General features: G+C 41.7%; 1 protein-coding gene across 3 annotated transcripts in view; it reads right to left on the bottom strand.

The window, feature by feature from the left end:
* Positions 1 to 15,591, bottom strand: part of PRKACB (protein kinase cAMP-activated catalytic subunit beta) — a 71,249-nt gene extending 55,658 nt beyond the window's left edge. Inside the window, exon 1 of one of the 3 annotated variants that reach the window (XM_063136880.1) lies at positions 15,138 to 15,591. In XM_063136880.1, the coding sequence (XP_062992950.1) occupies positions 15,138 to 15,183 (46 nt within the window). In that variant the 5' untranslated portion in view covers positions 15,184 to 15,591. Of the gene's footprint in view, positions 1 to 12,212; positions 12,236 to 15,137 lie in introns of those variants that run through there. The other 2 variants (XM_063136902.1, XM_063136909.1) reach the window with 2 other exon arrangements.
* Positions 15,592 to 22,026: the final 6,435 nt, after the last annotated feature.

Raw genomic sequence — 22,026 nt, forward strand, 5'->3', positions numbered from 1 at the left:
CCACAGACTTACCAATTCTCAGACATGCATTAGGGAACTGACTTGTGGGGTGTAACGCCACAAACCCCACTGAGTTTAGTGATATTTATTCCCAGGTATGTATAGGACTGCAGCCTAAGATGGAATCTTTAGGATGGGTGACCAGAGAACCCTTTAGAAACCGTTAACAGTAAAGTCAAACCAAACTAAATATAGTTTACTGTATCTTTGCGAATTGCCATTATACACAATTAAGAATGAAGCACAAATTTAGCCAGATTAAATATATCTTCAAATAATATTCTGAAAAGACTAACTTTGATGCCATGTGTTATACATATATAACGACACAATGCCTCAACTCCTCAGACGGAAAAAATGTTTCTTATTTTCACTAACTGCTTTCCTTTATCTTCGACTTCAAAAGGTTCTCTTCTTCCTGTCATTATATGACAGCTACAGTTGGATAAAATATTGTGTCATAAATATGGGTCATCAATTCAGGTCACAGATATTCCTTACTTATAGTACCATGAATTCACCTTAGCCAAAGCAACCAAATATCCTGTTTATAAGCAGCTAAATATAAGAATATGAAACTGTATGCAGCCATGAGAGAAGAGATAATCTACTCTTAATATTAAATAGGTCTGTATGATGTGAGGGAAAACTATTCAGAATTTTGTAGTAGGCGTTTGAGCAATTTACCAGGAAACCTTCACACAACTGGATACGAAATACATAAATAATACTGATTAAATGGTATGTTTTATATAGATTATATCTTTGCTGACTAGAATATATAGGTAACTTACCAAGGTGGTTAGATTCTGGGCTGCTGCAATTACTTGTCAGCATAGGATGATGTTAAATGTCTGACAATGTTTTAACTTGCTAAAGCTTGTATTATTATGAGTGGGACATGTGCAATTGCTGTTTTTTAATCCACTTATTCAATTTTACTTCTTTTTTAAATATATATATATATATATATCTATATCCAGTATCAAATTGATCAAAGCTGCATAGAAATACCTCTGAAATCTGTTCCTATGAGAAGAAATATGCTGATATGAAAATGGAGAAAATGGATTTAAGTATTAAAACAATGTTGTAAGTTGGGGCTAAAATTAAAAGAAATATAAACCCAGCAGTTTCATCATTTATATATAAGTTGAGTGGCAATGTTAAGATTTGAAACAGTGGATAGTATCCAATGTTAGTTCTACACAGAGTAGACCCATTGAAATGAATGAGATTTACGTTATTACGACTTGTGGTTGCAATTCTATATATGTTTAGACAGAAAAAAGTCCTATAATTCCCAGCACCCCTCCAGCCAGCCATGTAAGATCTTTTCTGTCATAAGATTACACTCTAATGACCCATTCATTTCAATGGAACTACTCTATGGCCCTGTTTCAGATGACACACTAAACCACAGTGATTGAACATTTTGAGTTAAACATTATGGCTTAGTATGTTGTGTGGACTATGACTTAAGTGTGTCATGTGAACCATTCTTAACCATGTTGACTACATAACCACAGTTTAAACACACTCACAAACCATTTCTTGCAAAAGGGTTAGCGGCATTAGTGTAGAACTAAAATTGGATATTACTTTAAATATTAAGATATTTAATTGGTTTCTTTAATTTTGAGTTCCTGTCAAATTTGAACAATTTTTCTTTGTCTAAATTTATAAATTTTCAGAAATATTTTTTCTATATCCAGATATTTCACAAAATTTATCTAGACACTTAAATGGAGTGTTCTAGTCTAGTTAAAGTTAATGCAATATCATCAGCATATGAAAATCAATTCATGTGAGACTGCCCATTAATTATCAGTCTTGCCTTGGATCTTTTACTGCTCTTAAATTCATTATGAGCTCTTCTCCCTTAATTAACTCCTTTCAACACTTGAAATAAAAACTCTCCACTCTATCAAATGCTTTTTCTGCATCTATAAAGCCAAATATTGCTTGATCTTTCTGATATTCTCAATATATTTATCATTCTTCTTGTATTAGAAATTCTTCTCCATTTTTCAAAGCTTGTCTGATGCCTTTTTATACATTTATGTGCAAGGCTGCTCTAATACCACAGGTTTCTCCCCACCCCATTCCCAATGAAATTCATAAAGTATTTCATGGAAGATATTGAGCAAACACTAGCAGTTCTGCTAATCCTTTTGAGCAGATTAGTGAGACTATCAAATTTAAGGCTGTTCATCTCTGAGAATTCCTTGAACGAACTCAGGCTTATACAATATACTCCCCAGTCATACTATGTAACTTAAAGTGGAAATTTTCAAGCTGATACTTTGTGATTTAGCCTGAAACAAATGAGATACTAATTCCTTTCAGAAACCCAGGGTGCATCCAGACAGATATGATTTGAGTGCTAAGTGCGCTGTGAAAGCTCATTCATGCAGTCCTTCATGGAGAACTATTCTTCCAGTCTGCAGTTGAACTTGCTTCTTGCGATGTCCCCTTCCCTCTCTGGAGCAATTTTTCAACTTTTAAAAAGTATGAATTTTTTTGGTAAAAGGACATACATGCTGCCAGGGGGATAAAGACAGGTACATAATGTCACTTTCATTGAATCTGCATTCAATTTGCTGATTAATATGCCTGCCACTGGCATATTAACTTAGGAAAAAGCTAGACTTGCCATACTGGGGAAATATGCACTGGGTCTCCGGGTTTTTGGTACATTTGTACGTGCCAACACATGTCTTTACTTAGCGCCAGAATAAAGTCAATGTTGGTGCCAGTCGTACCTCCAAGGGGAGGGCATTCCACTTCTGAGGTGCCACAACAGAGCAAGCCCTCTCCCGTATCCCACCACTTAAAGAAGAACTGCAGGGCAGGGGTATTGCTCTATGGCTTGTCTCAGGGCTCATCCACACTAAGCAGGATATTCCACTATGAAAGTGGTATGACAGCGGTATGTAAAAGGCAGGAGCCACACTACTAGTTTATAGCAGTACTGAAGTGAACTGACAACTCCTGGGGCCCATTGGCACATACCATATACCGCTTTCATACCACTATATCCTGCTTGGTGTGGCTCCTGCCTTTTATATACAGCTTTCATACTGCAATATCCTGCTTGGTATAGATGAGCCCTTTGTCTGCCATAACTATTACCAAGCATTTCACTGGTCTCAAGACACAAAAGTAGGAATCTGCAGGTTCATGACAATGCAGAGATTGCTCTGGCCCTTCTTTGGCAAATCACTGGCCAGGGAGAAGGTGAAGACCCTTTCTCCACAGACAGCATTGAATCATAATGAGCTACCAGAGGAGAGATAGAGCTATTTGTCCCTCTACCTATGGCTAGTTAAATTTCCATGCTGGCTGTGAAGGAAGAGACTTCATTTCTTCCTCAGTATGGATGCTGAGAGGGCTGATGGAGGAGGGGCAAAGCAATCTGTCCGTCCTCTGGAAACCTGCTGTATTTCTACCGAGAATATGGCTATCAATGGCTACTAGTCATGATGGCTATATAGTATCATACAAGAGACACTAGGCAACTGAATATGAGTTGCTGGGAAACACAAGCAGGAAGGGGTAAATTGTGCTCATGTCCTGCTTGTGAGCTCCTATAGACATCAGGCCACTGTGTGAACAGAATGCTGGACTACATTGGTCTGATCCAGCATGGCTCTTCTTATGTGCCTAATCTCCTGGGGCAGAGAGTTCCACATTCGAGGCACTGCCACTGAGAAACCCGTCTTGTATTTCCATCAACTGTGAAACACTGATTATAATATGTTATTAGCCACCTTGCAGGCTCCGGAATGGCCATGTTGATAAGAGTATAAATATTTGTGTGTATCTATGTATCTTTTCAAACAACGAAGCACATTCAGTTTTAATAGATTAGACAATTAGTGTAAATCTTTAAATTGGTTGACAGCCTTGGGAAAATTAAAATACAGAAGATCTTCATGGCTATACCCAAAGTATTTATAATTATGGAACTATTAAAATTTCTCAAAACTTTCTACTTAAGTTACAGAAGGGTTTCTTTCTTGTTTTCACTAGAACTTGTAAAATACAGATTTAAAATGCTTCACTTTCATTTAATTCAACTTGTGATGGATGCACACCACAGCATAGAACCTAGGCCAAGAAGATTTGTATGCCACACCAATGGTTAGTTTATGACCTTTTGGGAAGTATTCTGTCTTGAAATATAGTGGACTGGGAGGCTATTTAGTGAGAGAAGCCAATAATTTAGAAAGCAGCTTCCACAATGTCCTGGAGTATATATAGTTTTAAAATAGTTCAAACTATTAGAAAATCTCAATCACAGAGGAGGTTTGATCTGCACTGAAAATCAATAATAAGTATGAAAGACAAATAAGGCGTCATCTACACCAAGCAGGATATTGCACTATGAAAGCAGTTTATAAAAGGAAGGAGCCACACTACTGCTTTATAGCGATACTGAAGTGCACTTACAACAGGTGGGTCCCACTGACACATACCATATACTGCTTTCTTACCACTGTATCCTTCTTGGTGTGGCTCCTGCCTTTTACATACCACTTTCATAGTGCAACATCCTGCTTGGTGTAGATGAGGCCTAAGATATAGGCTTGTAAACAGATACTTGTCTGATCAGACTACTTGGAAAATAAGTTTTTGCAAACAGAAAGAAAACTGGTTCTTTCTTCTTTCAGGCTGTCAATGTGCCAAAATAATTAACACAGATACCTGTGAACAGGTGACCTAGTAACTTTTTTGCTCTTATCTGTACAGCTGAAACTGAAGTACAAAACAAGACCTATGTCTGAAAGGGGAGTGTAAGTTGCTAGGTGAAGTATGGCTGACTACCACACATGTTAATTTGGCACTTGTCTTATTTCAAAACTATAAGTAGCTGTACACACACTCTGTCAATTTAACACTCTATCAATTTTAACATAAATTTAAATTTATTTATTTATTGCATTTTTATACCGCCCAATAGCCGAAGCTCCCTGGGCAGTTCACAAAATTTAAAACCATTCAAAGTATGAAACAAACAGTATAAAAACATGATATAAAATACAATATAAAAGCACAACCAGGATCAAAACAGCAGCATATCTTCCTAACAGAACTATTGGAAGGTGTGCTTTATATATATGTAATCATGTCGTTTCCTATGATTACAATAATGAAAAAATAGTACATTTATGTACATTTTCTACTAGCTACACAGGCTACAATATAATATAGTCTACCAAACACAGTGTCTTGAGCCCAGATACAATGGATTATATTTCTTTATAAATAACGTACTTTTAGAAGAAGTAGTGTGCAAGCTCACATTATATTTGATTGCTCAGCATGTATTATGTGACTATGTGAATCACAGACTATTTAGTACACATGTCTTTCTGCACAGCTCTTACCAGATGCACAGTCACTTTCTGCATCCAGTAGCTTTATTGCACACTGGGGTGAGCCACCTGCAGCCTTAGGAACCACACGTGGCTCTCAGCCTAGTTTCAAAAGCTCTCTCCAAGAGCATTCTATCCCTTTCCCAGCAGCTTGCTACAGAAAGGAGGGAAGAAGCAAATAAAGGAGGATGACAGAGAAAGAGAAGAGGTTTTGTCCCCACCCACCAAGGACATGTGCCCACCCCGCAACAGACTACCCCTGAGGAATGTGCCCCTTGCCGGGAAAGAGGTTCCCAATTTGTTTTGTAGACTATGCCTTCCATCCAAAATATGGCCAATGGCAAGAAGGAGAAGTTTTACAGAATCTTACATCTGAAGCCTAAATGCATCTGCTTGAAGGTCCCATTCATTTCAGCAGATGCACTGGGGCTGTTCACACAACACACTAATTCACACTCAGTGGTTGAGTGTGGGTTGTTGTTGAACTGTACATTAGCATATTGTCAGAACCCAGGACATTCTCTGCAGAGTGGTTTGCTAACTATGCAGTATGAGTTATTTTTCTCAAACAAGCCACCTTGAGAACTTACGGTTTATTGTTGGGTTGCTTAGGGTGGTTCATAATCCATACTGCATTGTTAACAAGCCAGCCTGTGGAAAATATCCTGGGTTCAGACAACATGCTAACCCACCATTCAACAAACAATCCACAATTCAACAAAACCCACACTCAATCACTTGATGGGGGTTAGCATGTTGTGTGAACAGGCCCGCCAACTAAATGCTTCCATTATGTGGTGTTGATGTTTTAACTATGCTGAAAACCATCTTGCATAAATTTCTGATGGCAGGGGTAATAGCTGTAGAAATAAAATTAAGTTAAAATAGTCCTAACATCCAAAAGTTTGGAAAAGACATAAACTAGACTTCCCTAATCTGGTGCCCCTCAGATATTTTGTACTACAACTCCCAGTATTCCTCATAATTGGCCATGATGACTGGGAATGATAGGAGCGGAAGTCCAAAACATCTGGGGGGGGGGCACCAGGTTGGGGAAAGCTGGCATAAGGTAGCATGTGAGCCGTATGAACCTTGAGAGATTTAGCAATGTCAGCCTTAAAATATGCTTCTGCAATCACATGGTTTCATGTTATTGCCTTTACAACATGCTTATTCCAATATTGTTCATATGTGATCAGCAGAGGAGAGAGACATACACACACTACAAAGAAAGTAACTCACAGATCTTTGCCAAGATAGAGGTGTTCTGAAATAAGACTACAAAATAGTTCAGCAGTAGAATACTGTTTTCATTTCTTGCCCCCATATTCCAGAATAATACAAGAACAATGCTACAACTAACTCTGGAAAAGTTTCACAAGCATGCATACCAAGATATTTGCTGCTAGACCTTAGGTATTTGAGTTCTCCAAATCCCAGGGTTATGTGTACACTAACAGTTCATGATTAGGCTGCCCCACTGAGGTAAATAAGCATGCAAATGCATAAGTATTTGAAGGATCTGAGTCAAAGACACCATCACAAAATTACTCAATGGTATGGAATAAGAGGCCCACCCTGGACCCAATGGTACTACACAACTACTACCCAGTCGCAAATATACCATTTCTAGGGAAGATACTTGGGAGGTTTGTGGTGGAGCAACTGCAGGCACACCTTTGAAGGATACTGATTATCTAGACCCATTCCAGTCTGGGTTTCAATCTGGTTACGGGACAGAATCAGCCTTGATCGCCCTGATGGATGACCTTTACTGAGAGAAGAACTGGGACAGTGTAACCCTGTTAATTCTGCCGATCTCTCATTGGCTTTTGATACCATCGACCATGGTATCATCCTGGATTGACTCTGTGGGATGGGCATCGGAGGCACTTGACTATAGTGGTTACGGTCCTACTTACAGGGCTAATTTCAGAGAATAACATTGGATGCTTATTCCTTGCCTCTTGGCAATTGATCTATAGAGTTCCACAGGGCACCATCTTGTCCCCAATGTTGTTTAACATCTATATGAAGCCACTGGAAGCTGTCCTTAGGGGATTTGGAGCCAAATGCCATCTGTATGCTGATGACATGCAGTTCTATCTCCCTGTGACATCTGAATCAGGTGAGGCTGTGCAAGTCCTGGATCAGTGCCTAGATTCAGTAATGGGCTGGATGAGGGCCAATAAACTGAAACTGAATCCTGGCAAGTTGGAAGTCCTGTGGCTGCGTGGTTCCCAAGTCTGGGAGATAGGCTCATTGCCTGTTCTGGATGGGGTTGCACTCCCTCTGAAGGATCAGGTTCATAGTTTGGGAGTACTTTTAGATCCAACTCTGTTGTTAGAGGTCCAAGTGGCTACGGTGGCTCAGAGTGCCTTTTACCAGTTTTGCCTGGTACATTAGGTATGGTCTCCTGGACAGGGATAGCTTGGCCATAGTGGTACAGGCATTAGTAACCTCAAGACTGGATTACTGCAATGCACTCTATGCAGGGTTGCCCTTAAAGCTGCTCCAGAAGCTGGAGATAGTGCAGAATGCAGCAGCTTGGCTGTTGTTGGGAGTTGCCTCTTTTCAACTTGCAACTCTGTTGCTGAGGGAACTGCACTGGCTGCTTAATTGCTACCGGGCCAGATTTAATGTTCTATTGCTAGTGTACAAAGCCCTAAACAACTTGGGACCAGGATACCCGAGAGAGTGCCTTCCCCCCAATCAACCTGCCTGTTCATTTGAGGGTTCATTCCTGGTGGTTCCACATGGACCTATGGTCCGATTAGAGACCACCAGGACAAGAGCCTTCAGTGTGGTGGGCCACTTCCTATGGAATTCTCTGCTTTTGGAGGTTAGGCAGGTGCCAACATTGCATTGCTTCTAGTGCTTTCTAACAATGTTGTTGTTCCAGGAAGATTTCTCTGAATGACTGGCTACAGTTTTATTTGCACTTTGTTTCTCTTAAAAATGTATTTTTAACATGTTTCTATTCCGTTTTTATTCTTTTATTCTATTTGTTCACCGTTCTGAAATCTCTGGATGGGAAGCAGTATATAAATACTGTAAAATAAATAAATAAATGTGTAGAGATGACCAAAGGTTAAAACAGCACCTGCATTTGGAAACTCCCAAGTTTCAGATCTAGCAGATCAGATTTTTTTATCTAGAATTTTCTGATCTAAAGTTAATGGGCATGAATCTGGATATAACTTCAGTAGTGAATATAATGCTCACAATATATTTAATATAATATCCTTTCTATTATCCTTTAATATATTTTATCATAATGCAATTTGTTCATTTCCATTGTGAACTATACTTCCTACACTAACTGTCTTTCTCTGAAATCAATAAGTTTACTTCTAAGTAAATGTGTTACAGTTAATGTTCTGATTAATTGAAGTCTCTTAGGTGCCTTTCCACAATTAAACCAGCTGTTATATAGTATGTTGAATAGATTGTATAGTTTTTCATGCTAGTTCCAAATGTGCTTTTATTTTGGGACATGGGGTAGCCTTGCCAAACATTAATACCCGACAAAAGTTTTACTAGCCTCTTTACCCATAAATATGTTAATCATTTATGAAATCATCAACAGCTGGGGTTATTCTGATGTTTCCTGGTTATCTGAAGAAGATTCTTACCATAGGTGACCAGACAAGTGTCTATTTATTATTTATTTTTATTTATTTTATTTATTACATTTAAATCCTGCCTTTTTTCCTCCAAGGAACCCAAGGCAGTGTACATAATCCTCCTCCTCTCCATGTTATTCTCACAACAACAACCCTGTGAGGTAGGTTGGGCTGAGGGTGTGTGACTGGCCCAAAGTCACCCAGTGGGTTTCCATGGCTGAATGGGGACTAGAACCTAGATCTCCTGATGCCACTACACCACACTGGCTCTCTATTTACAGGCTTAATATCCAAAAATCCCATTTATATAGCATCTTCAATTAGAGCAGCTTTTTAAATACATCACTAGCCCACAGAAAAAAGTACTAGCTTGCTTATTCTACCATGTCCTAAAAAGAAAGAAAATCAGTTTTTAAGCTTCTTAGTTTGGTGCCCTGGTGATAACTTACATGTCTATTTACAAGCTTGCTTTACAAAATAAGCCTAAAACAAGCATACAGAGGTCTGGGTTAGAAGTTATGACCTCATTCTAATAAGCTATGGTTTATCAGACCAACAAGTATTATGCTGTAACTATTCCACCCTCCCACCTAACATTATAATAAACACTTCACATAGTTTGTTAAGCCACAGTTCCCCATTACATCTGAATCAGGAAATGTGGTTTAATCTCTGCTAAATAACCAGGATATGAAACCAGGATCTAACCCTGGTTTCAAAACGCAGTTTGTAAATGAAGATTAAGCCACAGTTTACTGGTCTGATCTAACCAGAAACTGTGGTTTATACACCATGATAGAAGTGTCGAAGCCAGGCCATGAGAGAAGGGGTGAGGACAGAACATATGGGCACAACAGTTGTTTTTAGCTGGAAGATGAGCTAAGCAAAGTCTTCATAGCAGTGCATACTTGTTCTAGAAAGATGTCCCAGTCATAGACGGAGGCAAGGAAAAAGAGGCAGATTTTTATAAAGATGTTTTGGACTACGACTCTCAACATCCAACCCACTCCTATGCTGACTGAGAGTAATGGGAACTTTAGTCCAGCATATGTGGAGGGCACCAGATTGGGGAGGGCTGTTTTAGTACATTTGGATGAAAAAACATCCACCATTGTAAAGTGCTTTAAGTATATCCCAAAGTGTTAAAAGGCTAACAACTGGAATAATTGCCAGTTTTTCAGAAACTAGGCAAGTTCTCTGTTGCAAAATTTAGAATATCGTCATCGTTTGGCTATGTAACTCAGTCACATTTGCAACTCCATATGTCAACAGTCCTGTGGTGGGAAGATTACAAAGGCAAGCCAATAATGTCCACCTATCAGTATCAATACATATTCATCAACATTACAAGTCCAATGAGATTTCTCAGAAACATTCAAGCCCACCCTTCAAGCACTCAACAAGAAAGCTCATATAGACTGCACCAGTGTCATATAATGAAGATCACAGACCCTAAGCCAGGGCTTAGTTAGCCAGTTCAATAACCTAGCCCTAGTGGATTCAGTTTCCACCTGTTATCAGAAAAGAACAAAACAAAAACAAGTGCAGGTTCAAGTACAAATTTTCTCTATAGTTCCACAATGTTTCTGTGGATTGCCTGAATAGAATTTGAGGGCTACCAGTAGTTCATAGATCAGTTCAAAACCTTTTGCTTCAGGTCTCATCCCACCTGGCCACCCCTCATGACATGTCTTTGGCTACCTTCTCCAGTAGAAGTTAGAAAAAGGACTTCCAGACTGCACTGCCCAGGCTTCCTAGAGTATCAGCTTGAGAAACAATTCTAGGTAGACTGGCTTACTATGGATTATCTTAAAGACACTTCTTGCCCTATCCTTCGTTTTCACAAGACTGGGAGGCAGACAAATAGGAGGGGAACAGAAGGGCATAGGGAGAGATAGAACTGTTCCTGCAGTTGATTCCTCCCTTTGGGCATTATGATTTCATTCTGCCCCCCACACCTTGTCCTTCTACAACAAAATTGTGAGCAACGAGAAAACAACCCTAGAGTAGGAAATGTGTCTTCTTGAACAAAACATATAGAGTTCTTTATCTCAAGATTATGAGCATATACTTTAATTCATTTATCAGGTAAGTAAATAGCTCCCTCTCTTTAAGCACCCTGAATTTTAAAGACAATGACAGTCCTAATTCATTAGAGGCCACCCCCAGTTTGGATTCCTTTCTCTCTCTGTCTCTCAGTATTCACTGAAGCACAGTAAGTTTAGCCTTTCATCAGTACTTCCTGCTTTAACCCAAAATAGAGCTGAAGTAGGTTTATGCTGCAATCCTGAACAGACTTTTGTAAAAGTCAGGTCTGAACATATCAATTGAACATAACTAGAACTGTGTTCAGAGCAAGGTTGCCAGTCCCACGTTGGGATACATTTCCTTGCTAAATCAATCCTAATGCTTTCAAAATGTCACTGACATTACTTTATACAGCATACAACACACATCCCAATGTTGTACTGTAGTAAATAAAGGGGTTTGCATTTCATTCATCTACTACTAACAATATCATTAATTAGTTCCAAAGCTATTCAGAATGCCCTACTGGTGGTTAAGAGCTCAACAACACACAAGACATGTTAGATGAAATTTTACTACTAAGTATTAATCATATTGTCATCTACATTGAACACAGTGAACAGTAAAAGCTCCCAAACCCTATCTACATGTAAAAAATATTAACTACACTACAAGTCAGGTTACCCTTCACTGTCTTTCAGGTACTGCAGCATGTCCTTGGTTTACACAATCATCACTTTCAGCAGTAGCTGAATTAATATAGGGCATGATTATCAACATTAATTTCCTTAAATAGATTATTCCACTGCCATTGTTTACTGAATGTATTCAAAACTCTTACACTTTCTAACATAGGTAGAATAAGCTTATAACAAAAATCCCTAAGTCCTTTAACTAGGTTGAGTAGCTCTATAACACTGCAACTCGCAATTAAGCGTCGCTGCATCATATGGCAGAGACAGCCTATGTTTCAAAGACTGCAAGTGCACACAAGTCTGCCTCACTCACTGTTGCAGTCCTATATTTTCTCCTCAATCCTCTCAGCTCTGCCACACATCCACACACCCTTCAAGTCCACAGTTCTAGGAAGGGCACTCAGGGACCTTCTTTCTTGGGACTTCACATACTATACCAATACCTTAAATTTGCATTCAAAATCCCAGAAAAGAACAATTACCAAAGGCAAGCCTATCAGAAGCACCTAGGAGGTGGCCAAGCTGTCTGGGGATGATGGCAGTTGTAGTCTGAAGAGCACCAGGTTGGATAAGGCTGCCTGAAAGGAGAAGTGGGCAGACTTTAGGCTTGTGGGACCCACTTTGTTTTTCACTAGAACCTTGATGTCCAGCAACTGGAGCCAGATGCAAAAAAAGAATTGAGGAACAAAGTGCCTCTGAGCACATGTCAGCTCAAGACTTTGTTTTCAGTACCAGATCTGGAGCTCACACACAAATCCTTTCACTCACAGATCCACTCCTCCCCTCCTTCTTTTCTGGATTTCAGCAACCTAATTCAGACTATTGTTGAACCATTGAAAAGCAGCAGTCCTTGCTGATCTATTCCAAATATCCTAGAAATCTACCAATAGATCCAAATCTACCTTCTGCTCACCCCTGCCTTCCGCTCACCCCGGTTGGTTTTTCCCCTCCCTCCCCTATTACTGTGATTTTAGATTGTAAGCCATATGGCAGATTGTCTTGTTTTGTTTTATTCTGTACAGCACCATGAACACTGATGGTGCTTTATAAATAAATAAATAAATAAATAAATAATAATAATATAATAAAGTATTCACAGCCTGTTCTCTCCTAGCCCTCCAGCCTGCAGGCTGCCCTCAACAGAAACAGAACTCTGCACAGGGGCCTGGACAAGAATATATTTCTGGATAAGGTAAAGCCCTTAGCTTAAAATTAATCACCTGTAGCACCACAGTTCACCAGAGATATTAATGATGCACCACACACAAGAGATAGCATGACAGGGAAGAAAGGTTATACTAGAAACCCTAAGGGGAGTCACACCTTTCAGGGTGGAGCATTAAAGCCAGTGGGTTTTTCTAATGTCAGGCCCACACCAATTCAGTGTAGCAGGCACCCACTAAAAGATTTGGAACTATGCCAATTTACATGGGATCAACATGATGGTCCATTCTCTAGACAGGAATTGTAGCATGGCATTTTCATAATGGTCCCTCAAGGTTCTCTCCCCAGCCCCAGTAAATCAACCCCAGGGGATGCTGCTATTTGGAGATCACAACTTAAATCCCATTGAAATGAAGCACAGCAAAATGCTCAAGTCCTAGAAGGCAGGACTAAGGTTGCAATCCTTTACACAGTTATCCAAGACTAAGTCCAGTTAATCTCAATGGGATTTACTTCTGAGTGGACATACATAGGATTACACTGTTAAATATGTATCACTCTCTGTGTATTTTGTTTTTAATTGGTGCAACTAAGCATTCATTACTCAGTCACTATTTTTTTTTCCAGACTGGATACATAGTTTCCTCAGAATAAAGCCTATTATGTTGTGAAACCATAACAACCTTCATTGTGAAGTTAAATGTTTGCCTAAATTAACTACAAAAGTAAATGCTAATACATTGTTACCAATCTCAAAATGTTTGGAACCTAAACCCTACAATTTTCATCTAGTGCAAATGCTAAAAGAATACTAAAGGCACAATCCTATGCATGTTTAGAAAGAAAAAAATCCTACAACTCCCAGCATTCCCTAGCCAGCATGGCTGTTTGGGGGATGCTGGGACTTGTAGGGCTTATTTCAGTCTAAACATTCATAGATTGCACCCCAAATGAGTTAGGTTAAAACACCTTGGATTGTATTCAATCTTAGTCCTACTTCGAATAGACCCCCTAGAAATGAATGGAACAAGTCAGTCTAAAAACCATTCATTTCAATGGGTTTACTCTATGTAGGACTAACATTGAATACAACTCCTTGGCCTTGGCAGAAGATTACTATATCAAAGCAACCAATAAGCAAGTTATTTTCAATATCACTTGGGGAAAATGGCATGCATCCCTTTAAACATGCTTGCCTCTGGTGCTTAAATTTGTCCAAATGTAAAGAAATCTTATTAGCAATTAGAAATTTGTCAAATAATAAATATATGGTCTTTGGCACACCCACTTTCACTTGAATACCGGCCTCATACAGATTACCAAAATCCCATGCGACAAACTTTCAGCCTGCCAATGTTTCAACGTCTCTGTTATGAGCTAAGGATTAATTCTTAACACTCCCTTTATGGAGAGAGATAACACACTTTATGCACTCTCCTTCACACAATTAACATGCTGGAAGTTGTCCATAAGTTGCAGAAGCTGGGAATGACTGTTTCTACCACAGCAGTGAACACTATAACGGGAAAAGGTTAGGGAGTTTTCTCTGGAAGGGGAAGGAGAAGAGGGCACACACATGTACCAAACAAATCACCGCACATTTTACATTATTATGCAGATCTTGTTCTCAGAGCTTTCCTTTGACACCAAACCCGGGAAATAAACCATTTTTCCAAGAGGGCCAAGACAGAGTTTTAGAAAAGAAAAGCAGCAGAGGACAACAGTGGGGTGGGAGCCTCACCGGCTTTTGATTCATTCCCTTCTCCAGTGGGACAGCCTGACCTAAGCAGAGGACGCGCTTAGGAAAAGGCCGGGCTTGGGGAAGCGCCTGGAACTGCTGTCAGCCTAGCGAGGGCCACAGACCAGTTGGCAGGGGCAACTGAGCTACCCCCGACCCCCCTCCGCAGCTGCCTTCAGCCCGAGAGCGACGAGTTAACCCGCTTACTTATAAGCCCGGGAGGGGGATGCAGCCGTTCCCCACGACCCTGCCCTCCGCGCGTACAAAGCAGGCCCCACCAAGGCAGAAGGGGACGGCGGGCGCTCAGCCCCCGACTACCCGGGCAGGGAGAAGGAGGGGAGCTATCAGTACCGCAGCCCGCCAGGCTAGGCCGCAGGGCCTGCCACTGGCCGTCCCGGTGCACCTTGGTGAGTGGGGAGGAAGGAGAGCGGGCTGGCGAGCGGGCTGCCTTCCCTCCCGGGAGCCAAGGGGTTGCCTTCGCGCTCGCGCGCGCGCTTTCACTCACCGCTCTCGATCTCGTTGCCCTTCTTGGCGGTAGCTGCGTTCCCCATGGCCGGGCCGGGGCGAGCGGCGGCAGGTTGGGCTGCTCCGTCCGTCCAGTGGGGAAGGGCAGGAATCCCGTCTGCGTGTCGAGGCTAGCTGGGCGGCGCGGGCGGGCGGGCGGACCGGCGCCTTCCCTCCCCTCGGCGCTCGGTGTCTCTCCCTCTATCTTCGTTCTCCCCGCTCTGGGGTGTCCGAGAGACCGTGGAGGAGAAGGAGGCGGCGGCGAGGAGCGCTCTTTCTTGCTTACTTGCCTGCCCTCCTCCCTCCCCGACTCACACACAGCGGAAATGACGGCCGCTAAAGCGCCTCCTTCTCCTTCGTCGCCGCCTTGCCGCTGCCGAAGGCTCGCCAAAATCCTTCGGCGCGGCCTGGTGCGCCTCAGCTTTGGGGCCGCCTTAGGAGAGCGGAGATGGTTTCCCCTGGCTACGCATGCAGCGCTGACTAATATATATATAATATTATTGTTATTTTACACGGCCTGTAGCAAGCGTCCGCCCCCCGCCCGGAGAAACCGTACCGCCGCGCCTCTTACGCACAGGATGACAGACACCCGCTTGCTCTGAGTTAACGAATCCAGAATAGTCGCCCCCAACCTACCAGAGGATTCACTTCATTCCCGCGAGTTGGCGCGACAACCTTACACGTCGGTGCTTACTTGGGAGCAAGCCCGATTGAGCTCTGTGGGGCTTACTTCTGAGTAAACATGCAAAGATCGCACTGTAAGGCTGGCATTCTGCTCGGCATCTTTACTTGGGAGAAAGTAAACCCATTCAGTGCCTTGCGACTAATGAGTAAACTTGCCTAAGGGTCGGACGGCACTGCTTGCAGTTTTAGGTACACTTGGTTGGGAGGAAATCCCGTAGAATTCAGTGGCGCTTCTGAATTAACACGCATTGGTTGGGGTTACCTGGCTGCAATCCTGTGGCCCCCAGGCTGGATTCTGTGATTAGGGAAAGACTGGGTGCGGGCAAAAGGAACTGAAACAATTCAGAGAAGACAGTTGGTTGGACATATGGCCAATCTGGGAATACTCAACTGGATCTGAATGGGATTGCACTACCCCCCCCCCTCCTCCTTAAAGACCAGTAGATTGGAATCTTTGCTGGATTTGACCTTGCTCTCACCACCTTGCTGGTACCAATTGTGACCATACCATGGAAGGTTATTAAATGTGTCCTGTCTTTAAAGTGCTACAAGAGCTTTTCTTATTTTTTTCTGCAATAAACTAATACAACATTGTGGCCTTTCCTGCTGAAGATGGATTTTGCTACAGTTTCATGTTCTTTGGTTGCTTATATGTTAGACTACAGAACTGTACAATACTAAGAGTTACTCTTGAGAAGTGACTGGAAACTTTAGGAGGTACAAAAAGCCTCCACTAGAGCATTGATAGGAGCCTGCTTTCATGATCATGTGTTTCTCAGGGCCAATCAGAGGACAGGCTAGCAAGGTCATTTGGCCTAGGTCTCAAGCTCAAGGGGACTCTCAAATTTGGACACTTTTTAATAGGGAGGTATTTGTTAAGTTTCACAACTTGTTTTTATTCACATCCCTATCAGATCAAAATGCGATGCACACTATCAGCTTAAACCTGCACATTTAAGCAAATAAGAGATATTTGGTAAAAGCCATAACTTTTGCTGTTGGCTGACACAATTTTTGTCATATTAAAGAGTTTTAAATCTTCATACATATTAATAAAAAAGTCACTTCTGATGACACAAGGTTAGACCATGATGAATGTGCCCTCTCAAAACAGCTGATTATATAAATATACCACTACTCATGGCTAGTACTGGATCAAGTACATGTCGAAACATAGAGAATTGTTACATTTTATTGTCTTTACATTTTTATGTCAAGTGGAATAAGGAGTTTTGTATGTGCATAATTCCTCATTATTATCTTCATGTGGTAGCTAAAAGAGGTGGCTGGTTGCTTGGTTGAGATGGTTGTTTGGTAGCTTGGCCATGATCTACAGGCTTTTGTAGTCTATAGGACTCAATGTGAAAATTTATACAGTGATGATACACATTTGAAATTTTTGGACATTATCCTTTTGTCTGTATCCATGTCTGAGTTTACTATATATGTCAACAAACAATGCTGCAGATAATGAAAACTCCACACTGCAGCAGGTGATATTTTATGCCAATACCTGAACATGAGGACAGTAGTTAAGAAGGAGATGTTCCAACAGTAACAGATGCAGCAGAAGATTTTGTGTACAATCAAGAAACTCAACAGCAACAGGAAGATGTTGATTTTACACTGAAAAGTAATTCATGAGTACTACAGGTTTGAATGTGGCCCTTTCTACACCTAAGGATTATCCCAGGAAAATGGAGGGATTGTCCCTGCCTGCTCCCAGGATCCTCTGTGTGGCATTTGGATGCACAGGGGTGATCCTGGGAGAAAAGGCAGATGCAGAAATGGCCTGTGACTGATATTGGGATTATTTACAAGAGCATGCCATCCAAACACAATCTTTTCTTCAAATTCATTTTGAATTTCCTAGTAACATTCCACGAGATGCGGATGATCATGTTTTTCCTACACATTTGCTGACAAAAACTCTTCCAAATGATGAGATCTCCACAAGAAGTTGGTTACGCTGGAAAAACAAACTCTGTACTGTGCAATCCACTTTATTTTGAACAAAGTGCTACAAATGTATCACAGGATGGAGCATCAACAGAGATCGGAGGAAGCTAAAAGACAGTACCATCACATGAGAGTTCAATGTCACACAAAACTGTTGTGTGGAAATGAACAAATAGGGCAGCATCAACTGAAAGCTCAGTTGATAATTTGTCTTGACTGAATTCTCTGCAGAAATGGGGGGGGGGATGTCTTGAGTACATCCTGAATGTCATCCTTTTTCTACCCGAGGAGGGGTTGGTTTCCTCTCATTCCAGTCATTGCATAGGATGATTGTAAGCCTCCAAGTTCAAGGACTTATGATCATCAAGGGCACAATCAATAGGATTGTGCCCTAAACCTTGTAGGTGTTGACTGGGCTGAATCATATAAGGAGGCAATTGCTTACTTTGGAATTTTTCGGCAATGTACAATCTTTTCAGTAGCAATCCACAAAGGTGGGTGATTCTGAAGCAATGTCTTCCTGTTTCTGCTCCATGGAATGTCCAGAACTAGATGGTCTGTTTCAAACAGTTGATCAGCAGTTGAATTCAGTGAGAAAGGCTTTAAAACAACAACAACAACAACAACAACAACAACAACAACAACAGCCCTTGAATTTCCCAATCTCACTGCATAGGCTTGAACTGAACTTCAAACTATTTAGAAGAACATATCCAAATCTGAATGCATTCTGATATCAACTTTGTGGATGAAACTACTTAAAAAATTATCCACCAGACTAATATGGTAACTGAAGCATGCAATGCTACACTTGATATTGAGAGGGGTAACACTGAATGTCTTATGCATGACAGATTCATGAATATTAGGATACAGTCCTGACTGGGTCCAAATTAGAAGTACAAAATTAGCAGTACAGCATTTCAACTGTGTTCTTCACCAATTGCAGTTTACTTACTAAATCCAATGCCAAGCAGCATTATAGGGTCAATGTCTTTTTTGTTGTCATTGATGCTGTTCAATCAGGTCTTACATTTCACTGTGACTTACTTGTACTCTTTTCAACAGACTGAGTAAAGAAGAACTACTTTCTGCAGGTGAGCAGTTTCATCAACAGTACAAGAAAGACATCTCAAAAGATCTGTGACAAGATCATCTTCCTCAAACAAATATATTCCAGAAACTTTAAATTGGATTGTAAGCAAAGGGAATTACTTCAAGAAATACTCAAACCTGGATTCTCTGGGATGTTTCCTAATATCACAATTGCATTGCATACTTTTGTCAGCTTGGTTACTTCAGGTGAATGTGCCTTCAGCATATTGAAACAAGTAAAGAACTATCACCACTCAGCTATGGCACAGGAGCATTTGATTGGGTTTGCCATGTTTAATATCAGCTATGACATTGCATGAAAGCTAAATTTCCCCTCAATATTTAGTGCTAGAAAAGCTTTTGTTAAATTAAATAAATAAATAAATAATGTCTCACACCTTTTTTGGTGTCTTATTTTGTTTAAGTGTATCATTATTTTCATTATGACTAGGGGCTTCAAAAGTTGGAAGTAGTCGGGCCTCTCTGGTCCTCTGAGAGGGCCTGGTGATACCTATGTTGTATATACTTCATTCGCTTCCAATATGTTTCTGTGTCTACTTCAAAGAGTAGGTCTTGACCTTTTGTAGACCAAAATACATTGCGACCTGGATACCTGAAGCCTCTGCCCATATGAACCTGCCCATACACTGGTATTCAGAGGAGCTCCATATCTTGCCTCCATCTGGGGTACAACTAGTAGGTACAAGGAATAGGGCCTTCTCAGTAGCAGTGCCCAGGTTATTGAATATCTTGCCACAAGAAATTCAACCAGCCACTCTTTATGCTTTTAAAAGTGCCAAGTAAAAACTTTCTTGTTTAGGTATGTCTTCCAATAATACAAGCTGTGGTTTATATCTGTGGCTATCAAATTTGCTGCAGCTTTTTTTTTTTTTTAAGTTTATAGTGGTGCTAGTTTTGTATATTGTAACAGAGGGATAGCCATATTAGTCTGTTGCAGCAAAAACCAAAAACAAGTCTTGTGGTATATTTATAATATTTATTATGGCATAACAAATACGTTAAGGCATAAGCTTTCATAATAAAAGCTTAGTACACATGAAGTATTATGCTGTGTATACATGGGGGAGGGGTCATGGAGAATCATAATCAGTGAGGTCAGAGAGAAATGAAATGCAGAAAGTATAGACAGCTATAACAACGATGATTCACAAAACAGTTGTCAGATGGTAACGCAGATATGCTTGCATTGGTGAGCTGATGAACACATGTTGTGTGATAAAAATCCTTTGTCCCTGTTCAAACCACATGAGATAGAGTTGAATCTCTTGACAAATTGTAGTTTAAATGTTTTCAGTGACACTCTGTCTTTGAAGTTCCTTTGTTTAAGAATGGCCACTTTAACATCACTGACAGGATGACACTGGGAGGTAAAATGTTGCCCGACTGTATTTTTAAATGTTGCCATTTGTGATGTCTGATTCATGTTCATTTATTATTTTGTGTAGAGACTATCCTGTCTATACTATACACTGTAGCAGGGTAGGGAACTTTGGGAGGTCCAGGGGCCATTTTTGCCCCCACCTCACCCAAGGGCAACCAAAAGAAATGAATAGTTTCCTGCTGATATGGCCAGTGCTCCTGTCGAAGCCCAGGTCGCTCTGTGGAATGCAGAGATGACTCGGGCGGTTGACACGATCGCGCCCAAGCGTCCTCTCCCTCTGAGCAGAGCCCGGTCAGCTCCTTGGTATACACCTGAGCTGAGGGCAATGAAGCAAGAGGGGAGACGGCTAGAACGCAGGTGGAGGAAAACTCGTGCTGGGTCTGATCGAACACGGGTTAGAGCTCACTATCGAGCCTACTCTGTGGCGGTGAGGGTGGCAAAGAGGCAGTTCTTTTCCACCAGCATTGTGTCTTCTCAATGTCGTCCGGCGGAGCTTTTCCGAGTGGTTCGTGGCCTGTTACACTCTGGGCCAGGGTGAGAGATGGTGGAACCCTCGGTAGCACGCTGTGACGAGTTTGCACGGCACTTTGAAGATAAAGTCGCTCAGATTCGTCATGAATTGGACACCACACTTAATGCAGCTCCACTAGTAGAGGCGTTCAGAGCGCCGTCCGGCTCAGTTTTATTGGATGAGTTTCAGTTATTGAGGCCCGAGGATGTGGACAAGGTGCTTGGCCAAGTCCGGTCGACCACCTGTGTGCTTGACCCTTGCCCCTCGTGGCTCATTACATCAAATAAGGAGGGGATCGCCGGATGGGTCCAGGAGGCTGTAAATGCCTCCTTGAGAGAGGGAGTGGTGCCGGCCTCTTTAAAAGAGGCGGTAATTAGACCACTCCTGAAGAAGCCTAATCTGGACCCGGAGGATGTTAACAACTACAGGCCGGTGGCTAATATCCCTTTCCTGGGCAAGGTGCTTGAGCGGGTGGTTGCAGGACAACTCCAGGCACTCTTGAATGAAACGGATTATCTAGATCCATTTCAATCGGGTTTCAGGCCTGGTTTTGGAACGGAAACTGCCTTGGTCGCCCTGTGGGATGACCTCTGTCGGGAGAGAGACAGGGGGAGTGCGACCCTGTTGGTTCTCCTAGACCTCTCAGGGGCCTTCGATACCATCGACCATGGTATCCTTCTGGATAGGTTGTCTGAGCTGGGAGTTAGAGGTACTGCGTAGCAGTGGTTCCGCTCCTACTTGGATGGCCGATTCCAGATGGTGGTGCTGGGGGATTATTGCTCTGTGCCGTGGCTCCTAAGCCATGGGGTTCCGCAGGGCTCTATCTTATCCCCTATGCTGTTTAACATATACATGAAGCCGCTGGGGGAGGTTATTCGGAGATGTGGACTGAGGTGTCATCAATATGCGGATGATACCCAGCTCTACCTTTCCTTTTCATCAAACCCAGGTGAGGCAGTGACTGTTCTGAACCAGTGCCTGGGCACGGTAATGGACTGGATGAGGGCTAACAAACTGAGACTCAATCCAGACAAGACGGAGGTACTGTTAGCGGGTGGTTCATTTGTCCGGCGAGGTGATGTTTGCCCTGTCCTGGACGGGGTTGCACTCTCCCTAAAGGATCGGGTCCGTAGTTTGGGGGTGCTTTTCGATTCAGAACTGTCACTTGAGGCACAGGTGAACTCAGTGGCAAAGAGCACCTTTTATCAGCTTAGGCTGATATACCAACTACGCCCTTAT

This window comes from Elgaria multicarinata, chromosome 1, assembly GCF_023053635.1.
Source record: "Elgaria multicarinata webbii isolate HBS135686 ecotype San Diego chromosome 1, rElgMul1.1.pri, whole genome shotgun sequence".
NCBI classification, from domain to species: domain Eukaryota; kingdom Metazoa; phylum Chordata; class Lepidosauria; order Squamata; family Anguidae; genus Elgaria; species Elgaria multicarinata.